Genomic DNA, 21,042 nt, shown 5'->3' on the forward strand with positions numbered 1-21,042 from the left:
ATTCAAAACTCTTCCTGTCACTTGAGACTGTACAATTATTTATGCATATAATATATCTCTGGGAAATAGAAAGTACAGAAAAAACAGGAAGTATCCCCATACAGTTTTAAATAATCACTGATTTTTTTTTTTCCTGCTAGCAAATAATGCCAAGACATGCCTTTGATTTTGACAAGGCTCTGAAATTTTGCTGTATGGAAGATAAAGTTGAACCCTCACTAGGCCTCAAATAACATAGTGTGGAAAAAAAAGAAGAAGAAAAAGACATAGTTCCAGTTAATAAAAGTATAGAAAATAATGTCAAGAATATCAGCTTCCCGCTCAGCTTAGTCAAATCTTAACATGTTCCCACATTTGCTTTAGATCTTTTTTATATAAAGTAAATCATTACAGTTATGGCTGAAGTCCCCCGTGGACCCTACCCTTCCGCTCACCTCCCTACATGCCCAGAGGTAATCACTATTCTGATTTTGATTTTTATCATTCCCGTGTGTGTTTTGATATGTTACATGTGTATCTATTCACAAAAGATATATAATTTTGTTTTACATATTTTTAAACTTTATACAAATGGTACTATACATATCATTTCCCCACTTGCTTTTTTTGCCCAACATAATGTTTTCTGAGATTTATCTATGTTGGTATAGATTGTTTGTGTTCACTCATTTTAACTTCAATATCATATTCCCTTGCATGAATATGCCACCATTTGTTTATCCATTCTACCGTTGATGGGCATTTACGTTGTTTCCAGTCTTCTGCTTTTACAAACAGTGGATGCAGGGAATCGTTTTTTTTTTGTTTTTTTTTTTTTACATGGGCAAGAATTTTTCTAAAGGATATGAGTGCTGTGTTACGGGTTATGCACATCTTCCACTAAGGAAATAGTACTGAGTTTCCCCTGAAGTGCCTCAACCAATTTATACTCTCATCCTAAGTGTGAGTTTCATTGCACCATATGCATGCCAACACTTGGTATTTTTTACCTTTTTACTTTTGCCTTTCTGATGAGTACGAAATGGTACACAATTGTGGTTTTGATTTACTGGATTACTAATAAGGTTAAGTATCATTTCACACACCTTGTGAGTGCTTGAGTTGTGGTTTGTTTGTTTTTGTTTTTGTTCTGTTTTTGTGTGTGTGAGTTGCCTGTTCAGATCTTTGCCACACCGCTGTTATTCTTGCTACTGGGGTTGCTGGTCTTTTTCTTATTGATTTTCAGGAATCTTTATGTGTTCTGAGTATTATCCCTTTGGCAGTATTGCAGACATCCTCTCCCGGTTTGTGTCTTTTTACTTTGTTTATGTGTCTTTTGTTATAGACTTATGTTATTTTAAGGTAGATTTTTCCATCTTTCCTCTGTCTCACATTCTTCTCTTCCCTACAGAAATAATCTGTTTTCTTCTTAATGTTTTTCTTTTTATATCTGGGTTTTTAATCTGCATGGAATTGAGCATACTTGTTTTTTGGAGGCACGTGCTGGGTTCCCTCTGAGGATGAGCAGTGCTCACTTCCAGTGGGGCTCTGGGAACTGCTCTGATACCAGGCGCTTTGTGGGGGTGCCTCTGACAGTCTATACTTATCTGCCTTCTGAATGCTTGGGTGCCTTTCTCTGTGAGCCCATGGCCTTCTCAAAAAACAGACACTAGGAGAGTAAGAATGTTCATCTCTGGAAACCTAGAAAAGTCCAAAATATCCTAGCACTTTCCTGGTCTGCCATTGAATGACCTACAGAGTTTAGGCCTTCGAATAGCAACATTAGTGCATGAAATTACTCTTTCCTTAGTGTAGCTTCCCACTGTTTTTTAAAATTAAGGCTTTATATTTTTTAGAGCAGTTTAAGGTTCACAGCAAAGTCGAGGGGCAGGTACAGAGAGTTCCCGTATACTCCCTGCCCCACAGAAGCATAGCCTCCCGCATCATCAACATCTCCTATCAGGGTGGTACATTTGTTACAATCAACGAACTTGTGTTGACACATCATTATCATTCAAAGTCTATAGTTTACATTACAGTGTTACAGTTTACACTCTAGGTGTTATACAGTCTGTGGCTTTGGACAATGTATAATGATATGTATCCACCATCATGGTATTATACAGAGTAGTTTCACTGCCCTAAAAAGCCTCTGTGCTCCACCAGTTCATCTTACCCACCACCCCCAACCCCTGGCAACCACTGATCTTTTTCTTCCTCCATAGTTTTGCCTTTGCCAGAACGTCATAGAGTTGGAATCATACAATATGTAGCCTTTTCAGATTGGCCTTTTCACTTAGTCATGTGCATTTAAGTTTCCTTCATATCTTTTTTTTTTTTTGTGGCTGCGTTGGGTCTTCGTTGCTGTGCACGGGCTTTCTCTAGTTGCAGCGAGTGGGGGCTACTCTTCATTGCAGTGCATGGGCTTCTAACTGCGGTGGCTTCTCTTGTTGCGGAGCACGGGCTCTAGGCGCGTGGACTTCAGTAGTTGTGACGCAGGCTCAGTGGTTGTGGCTGGTGGGCTCTAGAGCACAGACTCAGTAGTTGTGGCGCACGGGCTTAGTTGCTCTGCGGCATGTGGGATCTTCCCGGACCAGGGCTCGAACCCATGTTCCCTGCACTGGCAGGCAGATTCCCAACCATTGCACCACCAGGGAAGGCCCTAAGGTTCCTTCCTATCTTGATAGCTCATTTCTTTTTAGCACTGAGTAATAATCCATTGTCTGGGTGTGCCACAGTTTCTCCATTCAGCTACTGAAGGTTATCTTGTTTGCTTCCAAGTTTTGGCAATTATGAATAAAGCTGTTAAAAACATCCGTGTGCAGGTTTTTGAACATAAGTTTTCAACTCTAGACAAATAACGAGTAGCATGATTGCTAGATTGTATGGTTAGAGTATGTTTAGTTTTATTATAAGAAGCCACCAAAGTGTCTTCCAAAGTGTCTGTAACATTTTGCGTTTCCACCAGCAATTAATGAGAGTTCTGTTGCTCTACATCCTCAGCAGCATTTGATGTTGTCAGTGTTCCAGATTTTAACCATTCTGATAGGTGTATAGTGGTACCTCGTGGCTGATTTAATTTGCATTTCCCTGATGACAAAGGATGTGGAGCATCTTTTCAAATGCTTACTTGTCATCTATATATCTTCTTTGGTGAGGTATCTGTTAAGCTCTTGGGCCCATTTTTCAGTTGGGTTGTTTGTTTTCTTATTGTTGAGTTTTTCTTAAAAAGCTTTGTATATTGTAGATGACAGTCCTTTATAAGATGTATCTTTTGCAAATATTTTCTCCCAGTCTGTGGCTTGTCTTCTCATTCCCTTGACATTGTCTTTTGGATAGCAAAAGTTTTTCATTTTATTTTATTTTATTATTATTTTTTTTGTAAATTTATTTTATTTATTTATTTATTTATTTATTTATTTATTTATTTTTAAATTTTTTTGGCTGTGTTAGGTCTTCGTTGCTGTGTGCAGGCTCTCTCTAGTTGCAGCGAGCGCGGGCTACTCTTGGTTGCGGTGCGCGGGCTTCTCATTGCAGTGGCTTCTCTTGTCGCAGAGCACAGGCTCCAGGCATGTGGGCTCAGTAGTTGTGGCTCGCAGGCTCTAGAGTGCAGGCTCAGTAGTTGTGGCGCACGGCTTAGTTGCTCCGCGGCATGTGGGATCTTCCCGGACCAGGGCTCAAACCCGTGTCCCCTGCATTGGCAGGCGGATTCTTAACCACTGTGCCACCAGGGAAGCCCAAGTTTTTCATTTTAATGAAGTCCAGTTTATCGATTATTTCTTTCACAGATCATATCTTTGGTGTTATATCTAAAAAGTCATCACCATACCCAAGGTCATCTAGGTTTTCTCCTATGTTATCTTCAAGGAGTTTTATAGTTTTTTGTTTTACATTTAGGTCTGTAATCCATTTTGATTTAGTTTTTGTGAAGAGTGTAAGGTCTGTGTTTAGATTCCCTTTTATTTTTATTTTTCGAACATAGATGTCCAGCTGTTCCAGCACCATTTGTTGCAAAGACTGTCTTTGTTCCATTGAATTGCCTTTGCTCCTTTGTGAATAATCAGTTGACTATATTTGTGTGGATTTATTTCTGGGCTTTTTCTTCTCAGTTGATCTATTTATCTATTCTTTCACCAGTACTAAACTGTCTTGATTACTGTAGCTTTATTTTATTTTATTTTATTTTATTTATTTATTTAGCTGCACTTGGTCTTAGTTGTCCCCCTGCATTGGGAGTGCGGAGTCTTAACCACTGGACCACCAGGGAAGTCCCTACTGTAGCTTTATTATAAGTCTGGAAGTTGGATAGGATCAGTCCTCCAACTTTGTTCTTCTCCTTTAATATCGCGTTAGCTATTCTGGGTCTTTTGCCTCTCCATATAAACTTCAGAATCAGTCTGTTTCAATACCTCACCATTTTTTGAGAGCAATATTTCCCTCTGTGTTATCCCAAGTAAAACACTGATGGCTTCTCCAAATTTGTATACCATTGTCAAAATTATAATCACCATGACCATTAAGTTAATAGTGTTTCTCATTAATGAGTTTGTCTTATCGTTAGTTGTTAACTCTCCTGTCCATAGCAAAGTACAGGGAGAATGAGAGAATTCAGGGTGTCATAGGGCCTGAAGGGATACCATTCCACCCCTGCTTGATATAATTATGGAAAGCTTTCTGAGAGGAGCAGGCAGTGGCAGACACAGCAAGCCCTGTCCTGAACATAAGATTGACCATCAGAGTTGCAGTAGCGAGACTGTCACCCTACTGCTACCTTTGTCTGGGTGGTGGGCATGTGATTCCATTCTTCGAAACTGTCTGAACAGGCCAGTGTATATATGCCATTTCTGTGCCTGCAGTTGGTGGGCAATCAGGAAAGTTGATAGCCTTCCAAGTAATTGGCATCCAAGAGAACCAAAAAAAAAAAAAAGAAAGAATGAAAAAGGCAGTTTGTTGCAAAGATACTGATGTTTAAATTTGATTTAATCTCCTACATCCTCACTAGCCAGAGAAATCCAAAATAGAGCAGTACGGAATTACCATTTTTTGCCTGTTGAATAAGCAAAATTTTTATGGCAGTTTTCAGTGCTGATGTGGGTGCAGTCTGCACTATGTAAATAGGTACATTCCATTCAGAAAGCAGTTCAGGATATGTAAGAAGAACCTTCCAAATGTCCTATCCTTTGATCTGTCCCAAAGACTGTCTCCTAAGGAAATGCCACTGATAGACCTAGAATTATATCTGCACAGCTGTTCATCACAGTATTTATTATTTATAATAATAAAAATCTAGAAACAAAGTGTAGGGGAATGGTTAAAAATATTAAAGTTACACACACACACACAGCATAGAGTACTGTATAGCCATTGAAAATCATGATTTTTTTTTTAAAGACTGCCAAGATGGGAAAATAGAATTCAAAAAACATCATGTATTAAGTGGAAAAACCAGGTTGTAAAACTGTCTATACAGTATAACTCTAGCTTGTTATACACACACACAAACTGGTGGGAATGATACCACATTGAACTGTGGCATCTTACTGTTTTTTCCCGGGTCATAGTAATTATAACTCATGTTTTTCCTTTTATATTTGTTCATTTTCTGAATTTTCTCCAATGAGAGCGTATTACATTTAAAATCAGGAAAATGTTATTTATCAGTGTGCGTGCACTAGGTATCGTGTCCCTGTGAAGCGGCTGGTTCTATTCTGCTCTCTTCCCTCAGCTGCTGCTGGACACCCACTCGCTGAAGATGGTCCTGCTCGATCTGCCTTCCATCGGCTCTCAGGTGGTGAGGAAAGCCCCAGCCAGTTACACAAAGATCGTGGTGAAAGGCATGACCCGAGCGGAGATGATCCTCAAGGTGGGGCTTGTGTCTTCCTCGGGGGGTTTCGGTTAAAAGGGCCTGGTTATCTGATTGCTTATTCCAAGGAGTACTGAGTACTAGTCTTTGAAAGCACAGGTTAGGACCTATGCCTATCAGTCCTAAAAGATTGTCCACATTCTTTGGCTGAACCAGACTTTGGCCTCATCAGATATTGTTGAAAGTCAGTGCACTGTTACTGGGGGGTCAGTAATTCTATCTGACGAATGAATTCTTCATCGTAGTGGGATTCTCTTGTAATAAGATTTGACCAAGATTGGAGGTTGGGTGGCGTTGTCACTGTGAATCAGCGTCTAAGTCAGGGATCTCTCTGCTTCTCAGCAGGGATTTGTGGCCCAGCTCTCAGTTACTCCGGTCCACGTAAGCCTCTTTGGCGCTCTAAACTCTGCCACTTTAGAGGAACTTTGAACAGATGTTGCATAACTGATTCTAATCAGCAAATGGGTTTTCTAAAGCCCCATTTAATAAAATATACATGGGGTGATGATGCCGAGAATGTCTGAAGCCTTGAGCTCCTGCATATGATTTCCATCCGGACGTGTCAAGGGGAAAGGGGGCCTACTGGGGAGGGGAGAGAAGGCTAGAGAAAAAACGGAACTGCCAGGGGATGCTCTTAGAAGGCCAGGGCCTGCAGGCCCTTCAGGTCTGTCTCCAAACAGAATGACTCAAATAATGGAGGAGTGAAGAGTAGCGGCAGGCCCTGACATGGGTGGGACCAGGTGAGGGGCCCACACAGACCTCAGGCTTTGGCCTGAGGAAACTGGAAGCAGCCTAAGCCATTTCTTCCCTAGCTGGTTTACTCACCAGGGTGGAGAGCAGGGTTTAGAGAGAATTTCTGAGTGAATACTCCTTGCCAGTCTGAGTCATATTCTCAGAAATTCAAAACAAAACCAGTCTGCTGGCCGGCGCGCCGCAGCTACTGGGCCTGCTTGCTCTGGAGCCCGCGTGCCACAACTAGAGAGAAGCCCGTGCGTCGCAACGGAAGACCCAACACAGCCAAATAAATTAATTAATTAAATAATTTTTAAAAATTAAAAAAAAAAAGAAAGTTGAAGCAATGGTTGCCTCTGGGAAAAAAAAAAAAAGTCTGCTGGAGGAAGGAAATCAGACGCCACACTGAAAACCAAATGGCAGTGAATGTGAGGGTTGCGATGCCATTGCTTTCCTGCTGTTGGTACATGAATTGGATGTAGTTAAATGAAGTTCCAGATTTTAAGTCTTGAAAAGAGTGAGGCTGTTCTAGGGTTTTTGTTTTTGAGAAAATCCACTTAATTCGGTGCCTTTTGAGGCCATCCTTCGGGAACAGTGATACATCAGGACAGAAGGAGCAGGTACCACGAACCTACGAAATGTCTCAAACAGGGGACCCTGCAACAGAGTGTTTCCCGTGGTCCTGATATTTAAAAAGTCACCTGGGACTCCCCCCAGGCCCTCTGTTTTAGAACCTTCAGAGGAGGGACATAGGAAGCTGTACTTAAGAAGCAATCCAGGTTACATTTATGATTTAGGAAATTTAGGAAACATTGCTCTAACTGAATGTCGAGATGAAACAGGCTGTCAGGACATTTCTGGGTTTGCAGCTGCTGCTGCCACCTAAGGAGATCGTGCAGAGTCCGTTTTGTGATTGGCCTGCAAGTGAGGAAGGATAATCCTCGGCCTCCGATCATGAGTGTTCCCGGCAGGCCTACTCTCTTCTCTCTCCCTCGGTAGGTCGTGATGGCCCCTCACGAGCCGTTGGTGGTGTTTGTGGACAACTACATCAAACTCCTGACGGACTGCAACACAGAAACCTTCCAGAAGATCCTGGACATGAAGGTTAGCTCCGCGTTTTGTTTCGTCCCCGGGCACCTTCTCACGCTCGGTGGTTAACTGGGGGATGGGATATGGGCCCCCCGGGAGCTATCTCAAAGTGCCCGTGCCTGGCCCAGGCTGCAGACCCAACTCTCAGAAGGCTTTTAAGGAGGAGGAGGAACCGGGGCCTGTGAATGTCCCCGTTCTGATGGCACCCTGGCGCCCAGCAGAGAGCCAGGCTCAGCGGGACTGCGGTGGAGAGGAGGCTACCCTCCCGCATCCTGCCGCCTGTCCTCCGCCCTCCCAGCCCCTTCTCCCTCCTCTCCTGCTGCCTCTTCTCTTCCTCTGATTCTCTCCCAGGCTGATTCTCTTCCTCTGATACCAGGGCTGGTATCTCCCTGAAGAAAGCGTTAATCCTCAGCCCAGTGAATACCGGTTACTGCGCTTGCCCTCGGGCCCTTCGGGGCCAGAGCTGACGTCACCCTCCTCTCTCTCTCCACCTCAGGGGCTGAAGAGGAGCGAGCAGAGCAGCATGCTGGAGCTCTTCCGCCAGAGGCTCCCCGCCCCGCCCTCAGGGCCCGAAGGCTCCGGCTCGCTGTCCCTCCTGGCTCCAACTCCAGAACAGGAGTCATCTCGCATCCGCAAACTGGAGAAGCTAATTAAAAAGAGACTGTAGGAGCGTCCAAGGGGCACTTTTCCCCCTGGCCAGTGACCCCCCCCCCACCAGCACCCAGATCCCCGGAAGCCCCCCACCTCTCCTGTGCTTCCCCGACTCTCAGATCATCAGTCTTGAAACTTCCTGGGGCATTTGGGTCATTCACATGTTTCTCCCACGTCCTGTCTTAGTTCCTGTCCTAATCGGAGAAGGCGGGTAACAGCCAGATTATAAAAAGGCAGTCGAGATGGTCCCTGGTTCCTGCAGCAGCGGCAGCTGGGGTGAAGGTTCCGTGTGCTTCACTTGCTGTCCCGGGCTGCTCCCGACTGGTCCAGTTGTCGCTGACTCTGTAGCCTCACCCCCGCAGTCACACCCTCTGGCATGGGGTCCTGTTCCTTTCCATGCTTCTATCCCAGCACCGTGGGTGAGAAAGCCTGGAACTCACCCCTTCCTCCACCTGCAGCTGTGTGAGGTTAAGAGATGTCCTCTGGGCTTGGCTCTAGGGCCCAAGTGATGAAGTGGAAGATTACAGGTGTGACGGAAGAAAGAGGTGTGGCCTTTAGCTAAGCCCTAGTAGGAAAAGCTGGCTAAATAAGAAAAGCGCTGGAAGGGCAGGGAAGGGGCTGGGGGGGGGGCACCTGGGCAGCTCAGTCGATAGATTTCACTCTGCGCAGATAGCCATGGTGTGGCTCTGGTAAAGTTATCCAGCCTGAGCTAATTGAGGTTAACATTCTCTTCCCACTCTTGAAAGAAGGGGTGATGGGCCCATCTCCAAACAGCCACTTCAGCCATCTGTCCTCGGCCTGGGAGCTGGAAACCCAGTGGACTCGCACACCTGGTTCTTGTCACTCTCAGTGTTTACAGATCCACACTTCTCTTTGTGTTTCATTCACGAGGAGTCATTTTCTGGAAGTCTCCATAATGGCATTGAGATGTCAAGCTGCTGTTTTGCCCCCTGGGTGGTGGTCACAGCCAGGGAAGTTGCTTTCTTGATTTATTACACTGTCAGTAGTCTCCAAGGAGCCAGCAGAAGTCAGTAGGAGTTACGTTAAGTGTCTCGTTGATGGGCGCTGCATGCCCTGTGTGCGTCCTGTACAGACAGAGCATGTTTCTCATCTGGGGGGTCTGCATCAGAATCACCTGGGGCTCTTTTTTTTTTTTTTTTACAAGTACAGATGCATGGAGATTGTGAATCAGTTAAGTCTGGAGTGGGGCCCAGCATCTAGGTTTAAAAGTTCCATAGGTGATTATAATGCTTACTTCTTGTGAAGAACCATTGTAACAGAAATTTGCTTTATTGAAGGGTTCCTATTGCACATTTTCATAAATGTATATTTTTTCTGACTCTAAGCAAGTGTAATTACTGTATAATTGAGCTGGTACCCAAATGGTAAAGATTTTTTTTTTTTGCTGATAGCCAGCAGCTTGAGTTTTGAATTTGTGTTGGTGGTAGGGACCATGGCAGAAATCATGCTGTCCCCATACTGACTAGGATTCTTCTTGTTTTGATGATCAAGCCCCAAACAGAAGGTTTATTTATTACTGTCACTTTGAAATAATATATATAAAGGAGCACTCATTGATAAAAACAGTAGCTAACAACTCTGTTATTCAGCTAAATTATATAGATACTGTACCGGTTCCTTCCCTCCGCTTTCTCTAGCCCCTTAAAAAAAAAAAAAAAAAAAAAACTTAAAGTCACCTTATGTGGTTAAAATAAATATTCGTAATTTATAATTGATAAAGAGTTCACTGCTGTTTTTACTCTGGACAGACTACCTGATTGCTAGTTAGAGGTGCCCAGGCTGGAGAAAGTTCTGTTTGGATCATAACAGGGAAACGGGAACCACCATGGACGGGGTGTTTTGACCTCCAGATTCAGTTCTGGAATTGAAGCTAACTGTTGCCACGCCTCCCTCTCTTGAAGAACAAAGACCCAGTACCTGGGACTTTCCCAGGAAAGGGCGCTGACTTTCTCATGCCTCGGGCAGCTCCTCGGTGCAGGTGGAACAGGACGGAAAGCAGACATCCAAGGACCAATGTAAGAGTGACGGGCAGGCAGGGCGAGCGAGCAGGGGTTGCAGGGGACGTGACACCAGCCCGTCCTGAATTGCCATTGGACAGGGAGCCCTGGTCCCCCATTTACGGAACGCTAGGGAAAATGCCACAAGTTCACAGCTGGAAATGTAATTCCTCTCTCTAGGAAGAGAAATCTCCAAAATAACCAACTTGCTTGAGGGTGAAAGCAAGTGTTTCACACTTCTTGTCTCCTCCAAGTCAGATTGCTAAAAATAAAATCCTTAGAACTGTGTTGGGCCATTTAAACAATAGCCTTGGAAACAAGGACACATGAAAAGCTGGCGTGCAGAAAGAGTACTGTTACGTTTTACACAGTAAAACTTTTCCAGTCTCTTTCTAGTATTTATCAAAATAAGCCCCCTGGACCCTCAAGGTTCTATACCTTTGGGAGATATCGATTCCTGGAAATAAAGGGATTGCTTTTTTGTGTAAATATCATTCATTTTTCCCCCATCTGGAAGTGATTTCGTGGTGCATATCGCAGCATAAAATACTACAGTTAATTAAAGCATTACTGGATGTCATTTGCTAGGATGTATTTCCTCACTGTTGACAGAAAACAGAACAGGCTATGGGAAAGAATTAGCGAGCCGGTGAAGCCCGTGAAGCCCGGGCTCCCCTCTCGGCGTCTGCCCTTCTGCCTGGTGGAGATGCGCCCATTCCCTGACAGCACGAAACCGGAACGTGATGTTCATCAGCAAGGTCCCAGCATGTCCAGCAGTGGTGGAAACCCTCTGTAAATAGGTATAAAGCGTTCTGCTTCTGATTCGGAATCCTCCCTGTGCTCCGAATTTCTATCCCGTTGACTTTCCCTTCTCCGCCCCCCGGTTCCAATCACAGCCTGCTTCTCCATGTGACTGCCAGAGGCCTTCTGTCCTGTGCACAGTAAGTCAATCCTGTTTCCTTAATAGCTGGGTGGGCATTTTGCAGTGAACCTCTGGGGAAGTCTGATGTTCCCCTCAGCCCTGGAAAATCTGTGGCAGCGCTTCCATTAGGTTGGCTTCAAGATCATTCCCTAGTTTCCATTCTTTATTTTCACCAGCTCACCACTTCAATAGGGTAGCCAGAAATCAATCTGATGAGAAAAGAAACATTTCCGTATACCCCACCCAGAAGAACGCTGCCAGATGGTTGACCTGCCAGGTTCTCTTCCTTCTCACATACATAACCAGGTAAGTAGTGGGATATAAAGAATGTGTCCGTTTGAAACAAAAGCAGTTTTCAGAATCCATGAAAGGGGGCGGGGGGCGCGTATAATTAACAGGGCCGTGAAGGTCACACAAGAGCCAGCTGTGCACACGCTCTGTCAGCCACGAGGCCGTGTGAAATGTGACCTGCTCCTTATCACTCGCCAGGCCTGAACCCCAAGTGGGTGGCCACAGCGCTTGCTCTGTCCCTGGGCTCACTTGAACAGGATGGCCATGTGACGACACGGCCTGCTGCTGCGTGCAGGCCGCATCTGAAGCAAGCACCGGAATATGGAACCTTTGCCTTTTTAGGTCTGCTGCCTGGGATATCCGACTTACTCAAGCGTTTTAAAAGACTCTCCATCCTCTGTTCCCCTTGCCCCGGCAGCTGCTATTTCCGTAGCATTTAGGGATAAACCTGCAGACACTTGAGAAAAGAGCTTCCTCCCTCCCCGGTGGTGTTGGCTGGACTGCCTGTTGCGGAAAATGTGGCACATTTCCTCTGAATGCAAATGAGAAGGATTGCCAAAGGTTGCTTTCCAAAAAACATGTCTTTAGAAATGGTGTCCGGTGTCCACAGAACTGATTTCAACTGGCCAGTCCTGGCAGGGGCAAAATTCTTGCCTGCACTCTTTTTTTTTTTTTTGGACCTTCAATGCCCAGAAAATGCTAAGCGAGATTATCTTGGGACAGGCAGACCTAACAGGGAAGCCAGAAGTTCACCAGCTATTCGGATTACTTCACAGTTGCCTTTCAAAGATGTTCAGACCTTTCCCAAGGCCCGCGGAATCCCTGTAATCAGCTGAGAAGTACCCGCCTGGTTCTTCCAATCCCCTTTGGGGATATTGATACAGAGAATGCTGGGCGATAAGAGTGATTCAGAGGAAAAGCTGTGTAAATGCTTTGTCCCCTAGGAATGTTTATCACTTAATCTGAGAGCTCTGGTAGCTTCTGCTCAGCAATCAAATAGAATTTGCACAATCGCCGGTGCCTCCTCCTGTTTGGGGTAATTCTTCAACACGTGAGAAATTAAGAACAGCTTCTCAACAAAACTTCCCTTTACTTCTGGGGCCATGAGAAGTATTTACCAAGTAGGCTGCAACTTTCAGGGGCACCAGGTGAGACGGTGGAGAGAAACTCCAGCTTCTTCTGCTCGGTTGCTTTGTGCTGATGGAAAAGGAAGGCCCTTCTCAAGCAGAGGGGAAGCGCACCACCTGCTGAAGAGACCGCATTCCACGGAATTCTTCACAGACTAAAGTCCTGCGATTGGGCTTCCTGGGGCAGCCACCGAAGCGCTTTAGCAGGCAAATGGAAAAATGGCCAGTGTTGTGTAAAGAAAACATGAGTGCACACACAGAGACACCCCCTCTCCCAACCTCATACCCACGCCCTGCTGCAACCCTGGCACTGCTCTCAACGGATCCCAAGTGTTGGCCCCTCGGCTGGCTGGCTCGCTCAGTCGTCAGAGAAGGGTGCTGACGGGCCTTATGGTCCCAGGGGATTAAGCCCTGGGCCATAGTTGCAGCCCAGCTACTGTCTGGCATGCAAAGAATACCTGATTGTGAGATCCAGGCCATTCCATGCTATTGGGTGGGGAGGGAACTGAGTATTTACTGCCTCCTGGATAGTTAAGAGACCTCATTGGACCAAAACCCCTGTTAAGTGGGTATGATTTTATGGCTGTGGACCTGGAAGCCTGGGGGGCAAATGATGTGCCCAAGGCTGTGTGGCTCGTGAGTAGCAGAGCCAGGACTGGTGTCGTCCATGCTCTTTGCACTTCACAAGTGGTTTTCAAATTTATGAGACCCAGGCTTTACATGGGACTCTCACTCTACGAATAGATAAAAGTATTTTATTAATATATTTTGTGAGTTCAAGTATCTTTCAAAGCAAATCAGTGAGAACACTGAAACTGTTTCAGTTAAATAGAAAGCATTTTAAAGCTAAGGTTATGGATGGCAACTGATATGCATCAACCCCAGCATCCAGTTTATTTCTGTGTTTTGCTTTGGTTGCATAGAATAGAGAAATCTTGATTTAATCCAGCTAAGAATTTGCAAACAGTATCAGTTTTGTTTTAAACAAGCCCTCCTCCCAATCCCAGATACTCTTTGGTTACCCAGATGTGACAAGGACTCTTTGTCCTGAGGCCTCCGTGGACGGAACAGCTCTGGCAGTGCAGGTTAACACACCAAGGATCTGTAAAATCTTATATTTGCACCAATGACACATTTGCATGTTATGTTATTACTTTCGAATGTTCAGTTTTTAGAATAGGCTTAAAGTATGCATCCTTAAAGGGAGGTTAGAATCAAAGCCTTGTGGAGCTCCTTTGCCCCCTAAAACATCTCAAGAATTCCAGGTTCCACAGAAGTCAGTTTGGAAGCTGCTGCCCTCATCAGCGGCTGCTGCTAGAGGGAAGGAGGTGTTTGGCGGTGTCACCTTTGTACAGGAGAGAGCAGCTTTTCATCTGAGGTCCACAACCCACTCACCACCACCCCTGAACTGTCACCCAAATCCTGTCCGAGTCACGCTGGAGGCCACCTTCTGAGTTGAGCCTTGCCGCCTTTAGAAAGAGGACATCAGAGGTCAAGGACCCACCCCCGACCCCCCGCCCCTGTGCGAGGCAGCTCTTTTCTAAGAACAAAACTGTGCAACCGGAACTGGGGAAGGGGGCTAGGGCAACATTTGCTAGGAAGCCCATCCTTCTCTCAAAATCCCAACAAGCCCCAAATCTTACGCCTGAGGCCTCGCACGTCTGTCTGTGTACATGCAATGCTTCCCAACCTTTTCAGGACTTGAAGCATAGAAATGATGACATTTGTGCTCCCTTGGCATCACACTGGGGCAAACCCATTGAAGAGGCTGCCTGGGCCATATTGATGGGCCTGGGGACTGTGGCTGCTTCAGGGGACCGCCCCCGCCCCGGCCAACCGGCTCGCCAGGGCTGAGGGGAGCCACGTGGGCATTTGCTGTGCACTCCGGCCACGGCCCAGCTCTCTAGTTGGGAAGCTCTGAATTGGAGCATCAGCGTTGGGTGGTATGTGGGTTTATTTGTTTTTAGAACTTTGGTCAAATTTCCTCATTTATCAGTTGGGAAACTGAGACCTCGAGAGTTCCAGTCATGAGCTTGCCCTCCACTGTGCAGAGGAATGGCAAAATCCAAGCCACCTTTATATCCCACTTGCCACTCACCACTCCACCCTCCCTGGCTGGCCTTCCCTGGAGTCCCACCCCTCCCTTCCTCCCCCCTCCTCCACTCCCACCAAGTTTCTCAGAGCTTGTCCCCTTTTCCGTTCTGCCTGAAGAAGTGAACCAGGGCTTCCATGCTTTCTTTGATCTCCCACCACCCACCCTCCCAGGCCCCCGGGCTACTTCTCTTGTGGCCTTTGTTACCATTTCCAACAAAAGGTTACAGCCATCACCTCCAGCCCCTATGTGCATTCTCTCTTAATCAGCATCCATCTCAACTGCCTTCCAGAAACTTCTCTGGAAGGATGACCTTCTTGCCGCACTTTCATCGTCTTTGCACTCTCCATGGATTTGGTGAGTCCTCCCTGCCCCTGGGAATTCTCCCTTCACTCCCTCCATGCCTTGCTTCCCTGGCTCCCTTAATGTCTTGGTCTCCGTCACTGACGCTCTTTTCCTTTTGAACCTTGACTGTGGTTAAGCCCCAAGGTTTTAGGCCTCCTGTGGTTTTCACTCCAGACTCCTTCAGAGAACTTTTCTGCCCATCCCAGGCATAAACACCAGCTATGCCTTCTGAGGTTTCTCAGATTTGTAGCCCTTGTCCGTCCCCCTCAGCCGACCCCAGTGCGCTTGCAGGTCCCATCATCGACTTGCGTGGAGCATCTCCAGGTACACTCGGCTCCCTTCCTGAAATTCCCCGTCTCTAAAGGGCACCCCCTTCCTTTTCCTAGTTCCTCAGTCTCAAGGCCTTAGAGTCAGGCACCCTTGACAACTCTCTTTGTCAACCAATATGGTTAGTTAATCGTAAAACATTTTCTTAATGATTATACAAACACCAGTCACAGAAACCAAGAGAAAAATCTAAGTTGCCCCAGCAAATCAAGCCTCTCAGTCCCAGTCAGGCCTGGCAGGTGGGGTTTCCTCATGGGGAAGCCCTTCTCCGTGGTCTCCCAGCCGGGCCCACGGAGTTCCTCTTTGCTCTGAGGGCTTCTGCGAAGAAGCTGGCATAAGGCTCGCTCCACTGACCTCCTCTCATGACTGCTAACCCCAGTGATTTTGAGTGTTTCTGCACTGCTGTTTCTATTTTCTTCACCTTATAAAATATTGCAATAATAATACTCATTTTTAAAGTACACAGTATTCATGTTAATAAGTTTAAACAATATAGAAATATATCAAAAGTCCTACTCCCCTTCCAGACTTTCTCTGTCTTACACTGTGTGGGGAGGGCACTTTGCAAACAAAATTAATATTAAGCATATTTGCATATTTTTCTACAGCTAAACAAGAAATCTTGGATATCTTTTCCCTCAGCATATATAGAGCCATTCATTCTTTTTAAGGCTACATGGTGTTTTATAGTTGAGATAGACCATCGTTTACTTAGCCAGTCTCCTATCAGTATACAAATAGGTTTCTATTTTTTGGCAATGAGAAACACATCGCCAGTGAAAATCTTTCTGTAAATATCTTTGCTTACTTGTGCCCACCTTTTTGTAGGCTACTCTCCTAAAATCGTTCAATTCCCATTTTAAAAGATTAAGGGGCACGCACATTTGAAATGTTGCTAGCTCTCGCCAAAATGCCCTCTGCAAAGATTGTTATGCTGCACGCTGCCATCGACCCTGTGTACGTGTGTACCCTCTTCTCCACATCCTCACTTGCCCTAGATGTTTTTTCCTGCTTCTTGACTGAGAGGATGTAGTTGCAGCTCTATCTGTAGAAACCCAGTAAGCAGAAGTTCCCCTTTGGCTTTCATTGCACAAAACCAAATGTGACCCAACCAGTGCGGTGTCTTGCTGCAAGAAACCACTCTAACTGAGCAAAAGCCCCATGGCTTCCCTCATGGTCAGGGCTCCTAGAGGACATGCTTTGTTGGTTCGCTCATGAAAGCAGCGGTCATCCTTGCTGTATGTAGAGTTTGATATTCAATTGAGCATCCCTTCTGTTCTTTATCTCTGCCCTTTCCCCAGACCCCATCAGCAGGCAGGGCTCCCTGTATGCACTGTCTTCTGGCAGTGATGCTCTGGAGATAACAGCTCAAACGCTTAGCTTCTGAACTCCTGTAGAGACTTTGTGATTCTATAGTAGCGAAGAAAGTCTTGAAAGCCACGAGAGTTACAAGAATTGTTGGAATGGCGTTTTGCTTTGTTTTTGTCCTTTATTCTAAAAGTTACCCTTTACATTTTAAGAGCCAAAATGCTGGAGGACTTTGCACACAGCCGGCACCATCAGCAGAGGGACAGTGCATCTTGACATAAACATTTTTTTCCACAAAAAAAAAGAGGTGGGGGCTTCCCTGGTGGCGCAGTGGTTGAGAATCTGCCTGCCAATGCAGGGGACATGGGTTTTAGCCCTGGTCTGGGAAGATCCCACATGCCACGGAGCAACCGGGCCCGTGAGCCACAATTACTGAGCCTGCGCGTCTGGAGCCTGTGCTCCGCAACAAGAGAGGCCGCGACAGTGAAAGGCCCGCGCACCGCGATGAAGAGTGGCCCCCGCTTGCCACAACTAGAGAGAAAGCCCTCGCACAGAAACCAAGACCCAACACAGCCAAAAGTAAATAAATAAATAAATAAATTTATTTTAAAAAAAAGAGGTGAGGGGAGGGGGGATTTTGACCAGCAGGTATCAATAGAAAAGGAAGAACTAGAGGGAATATGACTTGGTTTTGAGGCTGGAAGGTCATGGAGAAGAAATCCAGAACCCTACCACTCTGGGCTGAGCCCCAGTATAAGAGAAACCCCCATAAGTTTGAGGGAAACCCTGACCTAGAAGCCATTGCCTGGCTTCCAGCAATTAACCTGGGAGACTGCAGTCCCTGTAGAGAAGTGAGGTGTTCAACAAGGCACCTGAGGAGGAGAGATAGTGTCTGAGAGTGTTGTCCGGCCAGGTGGGCCCAAGGGCGGGCACACCTCACAGAGTCCCTCACACCCCATCATGGGGAAGTGATGGCTTCCAAGCTCCCTGAGCTCCCAGAAGTAATGAAAGGGCCAGCTCATTGGAAGAGACCTCAGGCTGGGACAACTAGGGTACAGATCAGGTGGCATATGGACATGAAAAGCAGAGGGTGGGGCTTCCCTGGTGGCGCAGTGGTTAAGAATCTGCCTGCCAATGCAGGGGACACACGTTCGAGCCGTGGTCCGGGAGGATCCCACATGCCGCGGAACAACTAAGCCCGCGCGCCACAACTACTGAGCCTGCGCTCTAGAGCCCGTGCTCCGCAACGGGAGAAGCCACCGCGATGAGGAGTGGCCCCCGGTCGCCGCAACTAGAGAAAGCCCATGCACAGCAACCAAGACCCAATGCAGCCAAAAATATATTAAATAAAAAAGCAAAACAAAACAAAAAACTACGTTGTAGAGGCACAAACGCCAACCAGTGCCATTTAAAAAAAAAAAGCAGAGGGTGGCATTCCTTGGCCAAGCAGAGCAAATTTCTCCTCTGTAGTGTCCAGAGAGGTAGGAAGATGACCACGGACCAGACACTCACCACCAGCCACCCCATCCTTGCTGCTGTGATGTTACAGAAGCCTCCCCAGATGCCACCCAGGCAAAAGGGAAGGATGAGAGTAGTAATTACCCAAGAGCCACTGGTCATTTTCCAGAAGAACTATACTGTGAGCAAGACACTTTTCCGGTCTAGAGAGAAACTGGGGGTTTACAAGCTAAACTGAGCTCAGTTTAAAAAAATAAAAAGAGAATATTTTGTATGCCAGAGTACAGTCACAAAACAACACCCGTGACAAGTGCAAAAGGAAAAGTAACAGCTTGCTGCCGTGTCCTTGACATGGCATTTCCAGGAGCACAGCTGGACTAAACCAGCCACCCTAACTCTTGCTTCCCTTTGTCACCAGTGCAACAACTTTGCAGGATGCATGTCCGGGAATGGAGCTAATTGACTCCAGAGGCAGTGAACTTGGGGCACTTGTCAAGTCTGCAATGCTCTCCACTCAGTGAATCTAAGCCAGGGGAGAAGGATGACCAGATCTTCAGAGACCTCATGGCAGAGCTTTGGTCATCATCTCCTCCTCCCTTCTTTGCCTGCCTGTTCCTTATTTGCTGCTTTAGTATCAGCACAGGTGTCACTCCCTCCAGAAATCTTCCCCCAATCTTCACCTCCCTCTCTCCACCAGGCTGGTGAGGCTCCCTTTGTGCTCTCACACTCTGTCTCGCACAAAGTAGGCCCTTGGTAGGTGCTGATTGAATGAATGGGTCTAGCAGGAGAGCACACACGAACCCCAAAAACTCTAACCCAGAGCAGGTTTTGGTAAGAGCTCTCAGCCTTGGGAGTAGAGGTGAAATGGATTCTGGGGAACAAGAACAGGGTATCTGCTGATAAACAGTCTTTCAACGAGGAACACAAAGCCCAGATTCCTTAATGTCCGTGTGTGATGGAAGGCCCGGGCTGAGCTCATATTAACTGCTCTTTTTATTACAAGCGTGGAGAATAGGTAGAATTGTGCCCTGTCTTGGCGTTTGTAAGATGATGATATCTGACATTCTAGAAGCTTCTGCTTCCAACACAGCCTGCTAACAGCAGAAGGTCCTTTCTCAGATGGCAGACAGCCTTGATGCTAAAAAAGGCATCCCTGGAAATAGCAGAGTCTACCTTTCAGTCTCTGAAAAGCAAGGTGTTGGGATGGGAGTTGGGTGATATTTGATGGGTGTCTGGTGGGGCAGGGGGCCCAGCTGGGACTGAAGTCAAGTATCCCCGTCATTCTCAGGTCCAGACGCGCTCTTTGCATGCAGGACCTGGAAGCATCTTGGAGAAATCCCAAGAGAAGGGCCCAGAAGGGTAAGCCTGGCTCAGGGGAGAGGGATTTGGAATTCAAAGGGGTTTTTTGCTTGCTTGTTTTACTATTTGTCTCTTGGCCCAGACCTGCACGGTTCAAGTTGAATCCTAGGGCGGGAGGCAGGCATAAAGGAAGCCGCACTGCATCAGGACCACCCTATAAACGCAACCAGAAGGGGCGAGAGGCACTTCGTTGCGGACCACAGCACAGCTCCGGCACCTCCGAGCTACGTAGCCCTCCCCCCGCCACCAGCACTGGCAACAGCGCCCGGGGCGTTGGTACCCACAGCGGTGGCGTGGCTGCAGCCCCTCTAAGTGCCTGGTGGAGCTGATGGTGGTCTCTGCAAGGGCAGCCTGTTGGAGGGCTGCCGTGTGGGGCACTGTCACCCAACTTAGCAGAACCAGAGGCTGGGGCAGTGGGTGCAGGAAAAGGAAAAGAAAATTAATGGCAGGCATCCTCTGCATATAACCAGATTTATTTATGAGCATATGAGAGACAGAGATCTCCAGAAATACTTGTCATTGGTTGGGGTCATCCTGCAGAAGTGCAAGGCAAGAGTCAATAAAATTCCAGTTAACCCCCAGCTGATACGACCTGGGAAAACATGAGACGCATGGAATTTTTCCTTGGTCCCTCTTCTCTCACCTCAAGTTCCTACACGACCCCTGGCTAATTTTCCTCAAAACTGAAAAACATTTCTTCAAAGGCATGTAAATGTCTTCAGCAAGTCTCAGGAGTTCCGAACAGTACATAGCTGCAAACCACAGCCGCCTCCCGCTGGTGGGTATTCTGCTTTGAATTTGGGGGAGGAGAGGAATGCACTTAGGGACACCGGCTCCAGGGAAGGACAGCAGAGCCAATTGGCCACCCCCGGGCTCCCACTCTCCATCCTTTCCCACGCAGCCTTCAGACCGAAATCCCCCGGGGGTCCTGGAGGCTGCCTTTGGAGAGTGGCCGTGCAGACTGGCCATTTGTTGCCTGCACACCCTTCTATCACGTCCTTCAGCCAAGGAGCCAAGGGTCTTAACTTCAGTTGCTCAACTAAGGGCTATTTTTCTGGGCTGCAAGTCCTTGTCTGGTGTGAATACGCAGAACGGAGCCAGGAGTGCAAGTGTATTGATGCCGTTCCAACGAGGCCGTGAGCCCCAGCTCTTTGCAAAATCCCATCTGGGTTTTATTTTGCAGATGCCACGGCCCTTTTTCTGTGTAACTAGGGAGCGTTTGGGAGAACAGCTCTCAGCTTACACATAGGAGGCCTCAAGGGTGGAGCCTGTATTTGGGGTCCTCGGGTTCCCCACACAGGGGTCACTGGCCTGACTCCACCCCAAGCTTCATTCGGTGTCTGGGTGAGCGTCGCCACTGAGGCTGGGCCAGATCCCACCTCTCCACCTGACCTGGTGGTCTCCCAGGTGAGGGGTCAGAAAAGGAGCCTGGGGGCTTCCCTGGTGGTGCAGTGGTTAAGAATCTGCCTGCCTGTGCAGGG

The 21,042-nt window shown here is 46.9% G+C and overlaps 1 protein-coding gene across 7 annotated transcripts in view; it reads left to right on the forward strand.

Annotated features, from left to right (window-relative positions):
• VPS53 (VPS53 subunit of GARP complex) overlaps positions 1-21,042 on the forward strand; it is a 146,869-nt gene that overhangs the window by 118,586 nt on the left and 7,241 nt on the right. For 2 of the 7 annotated variants that reach the window (XR_005017674.1, XR_005017675.1), the window contains exons 20-26: positions 5,705-5,842; positions 7,574-7,678; positions 8,160-10,350; positions 10,945-11,132; positions 11,229-11,273; positions 11,431-11,560; positions 19,491-19,561. Coding sequence is in view for 1 of the 7 variants with exons in the window: in XM_036835522.1 (XP_036691417.1) it covers positions 5,705-5,842; positions 7,574-7,678; positions 8,160-8,330 (414 nt within the window). In the remaining 6 variants the exon portion in view is untranslated. Of the gene's footprint in view, positions 1-5,704; positions 5,843-7,573; positions 7,679-8,159; positions 10,823-10,920; positions 11,133-11,228; positions 11,274-11,430; positions 11,561-11,887; positions 13,443-16,956; positions 17,073-19,490; positions 19,562-21,042 lie in introns of those variants that run through there. The other 5 variants (XR_005017676.1, XR_005017677.1, XR_005017673.1 and 2 more) reach the window with 5 other exon arrangements.

This window comes from Balaenoptera musculus, chromosome 20 (genome assembly GCF_009873245.2).
Source record: "Balaenoptera musculus isolate JJ_BM4_2016_0621 chromosome 20, mBalMus1.pri.v3, whole genome shotgun sequence".
Taxonomy (NCBI): Eukaryota; Metazoa; Chordata; class Mammalia; order Artiodactyla; family Balaenopteridae; genus Balaenoptera; species Balaenoptera musculus.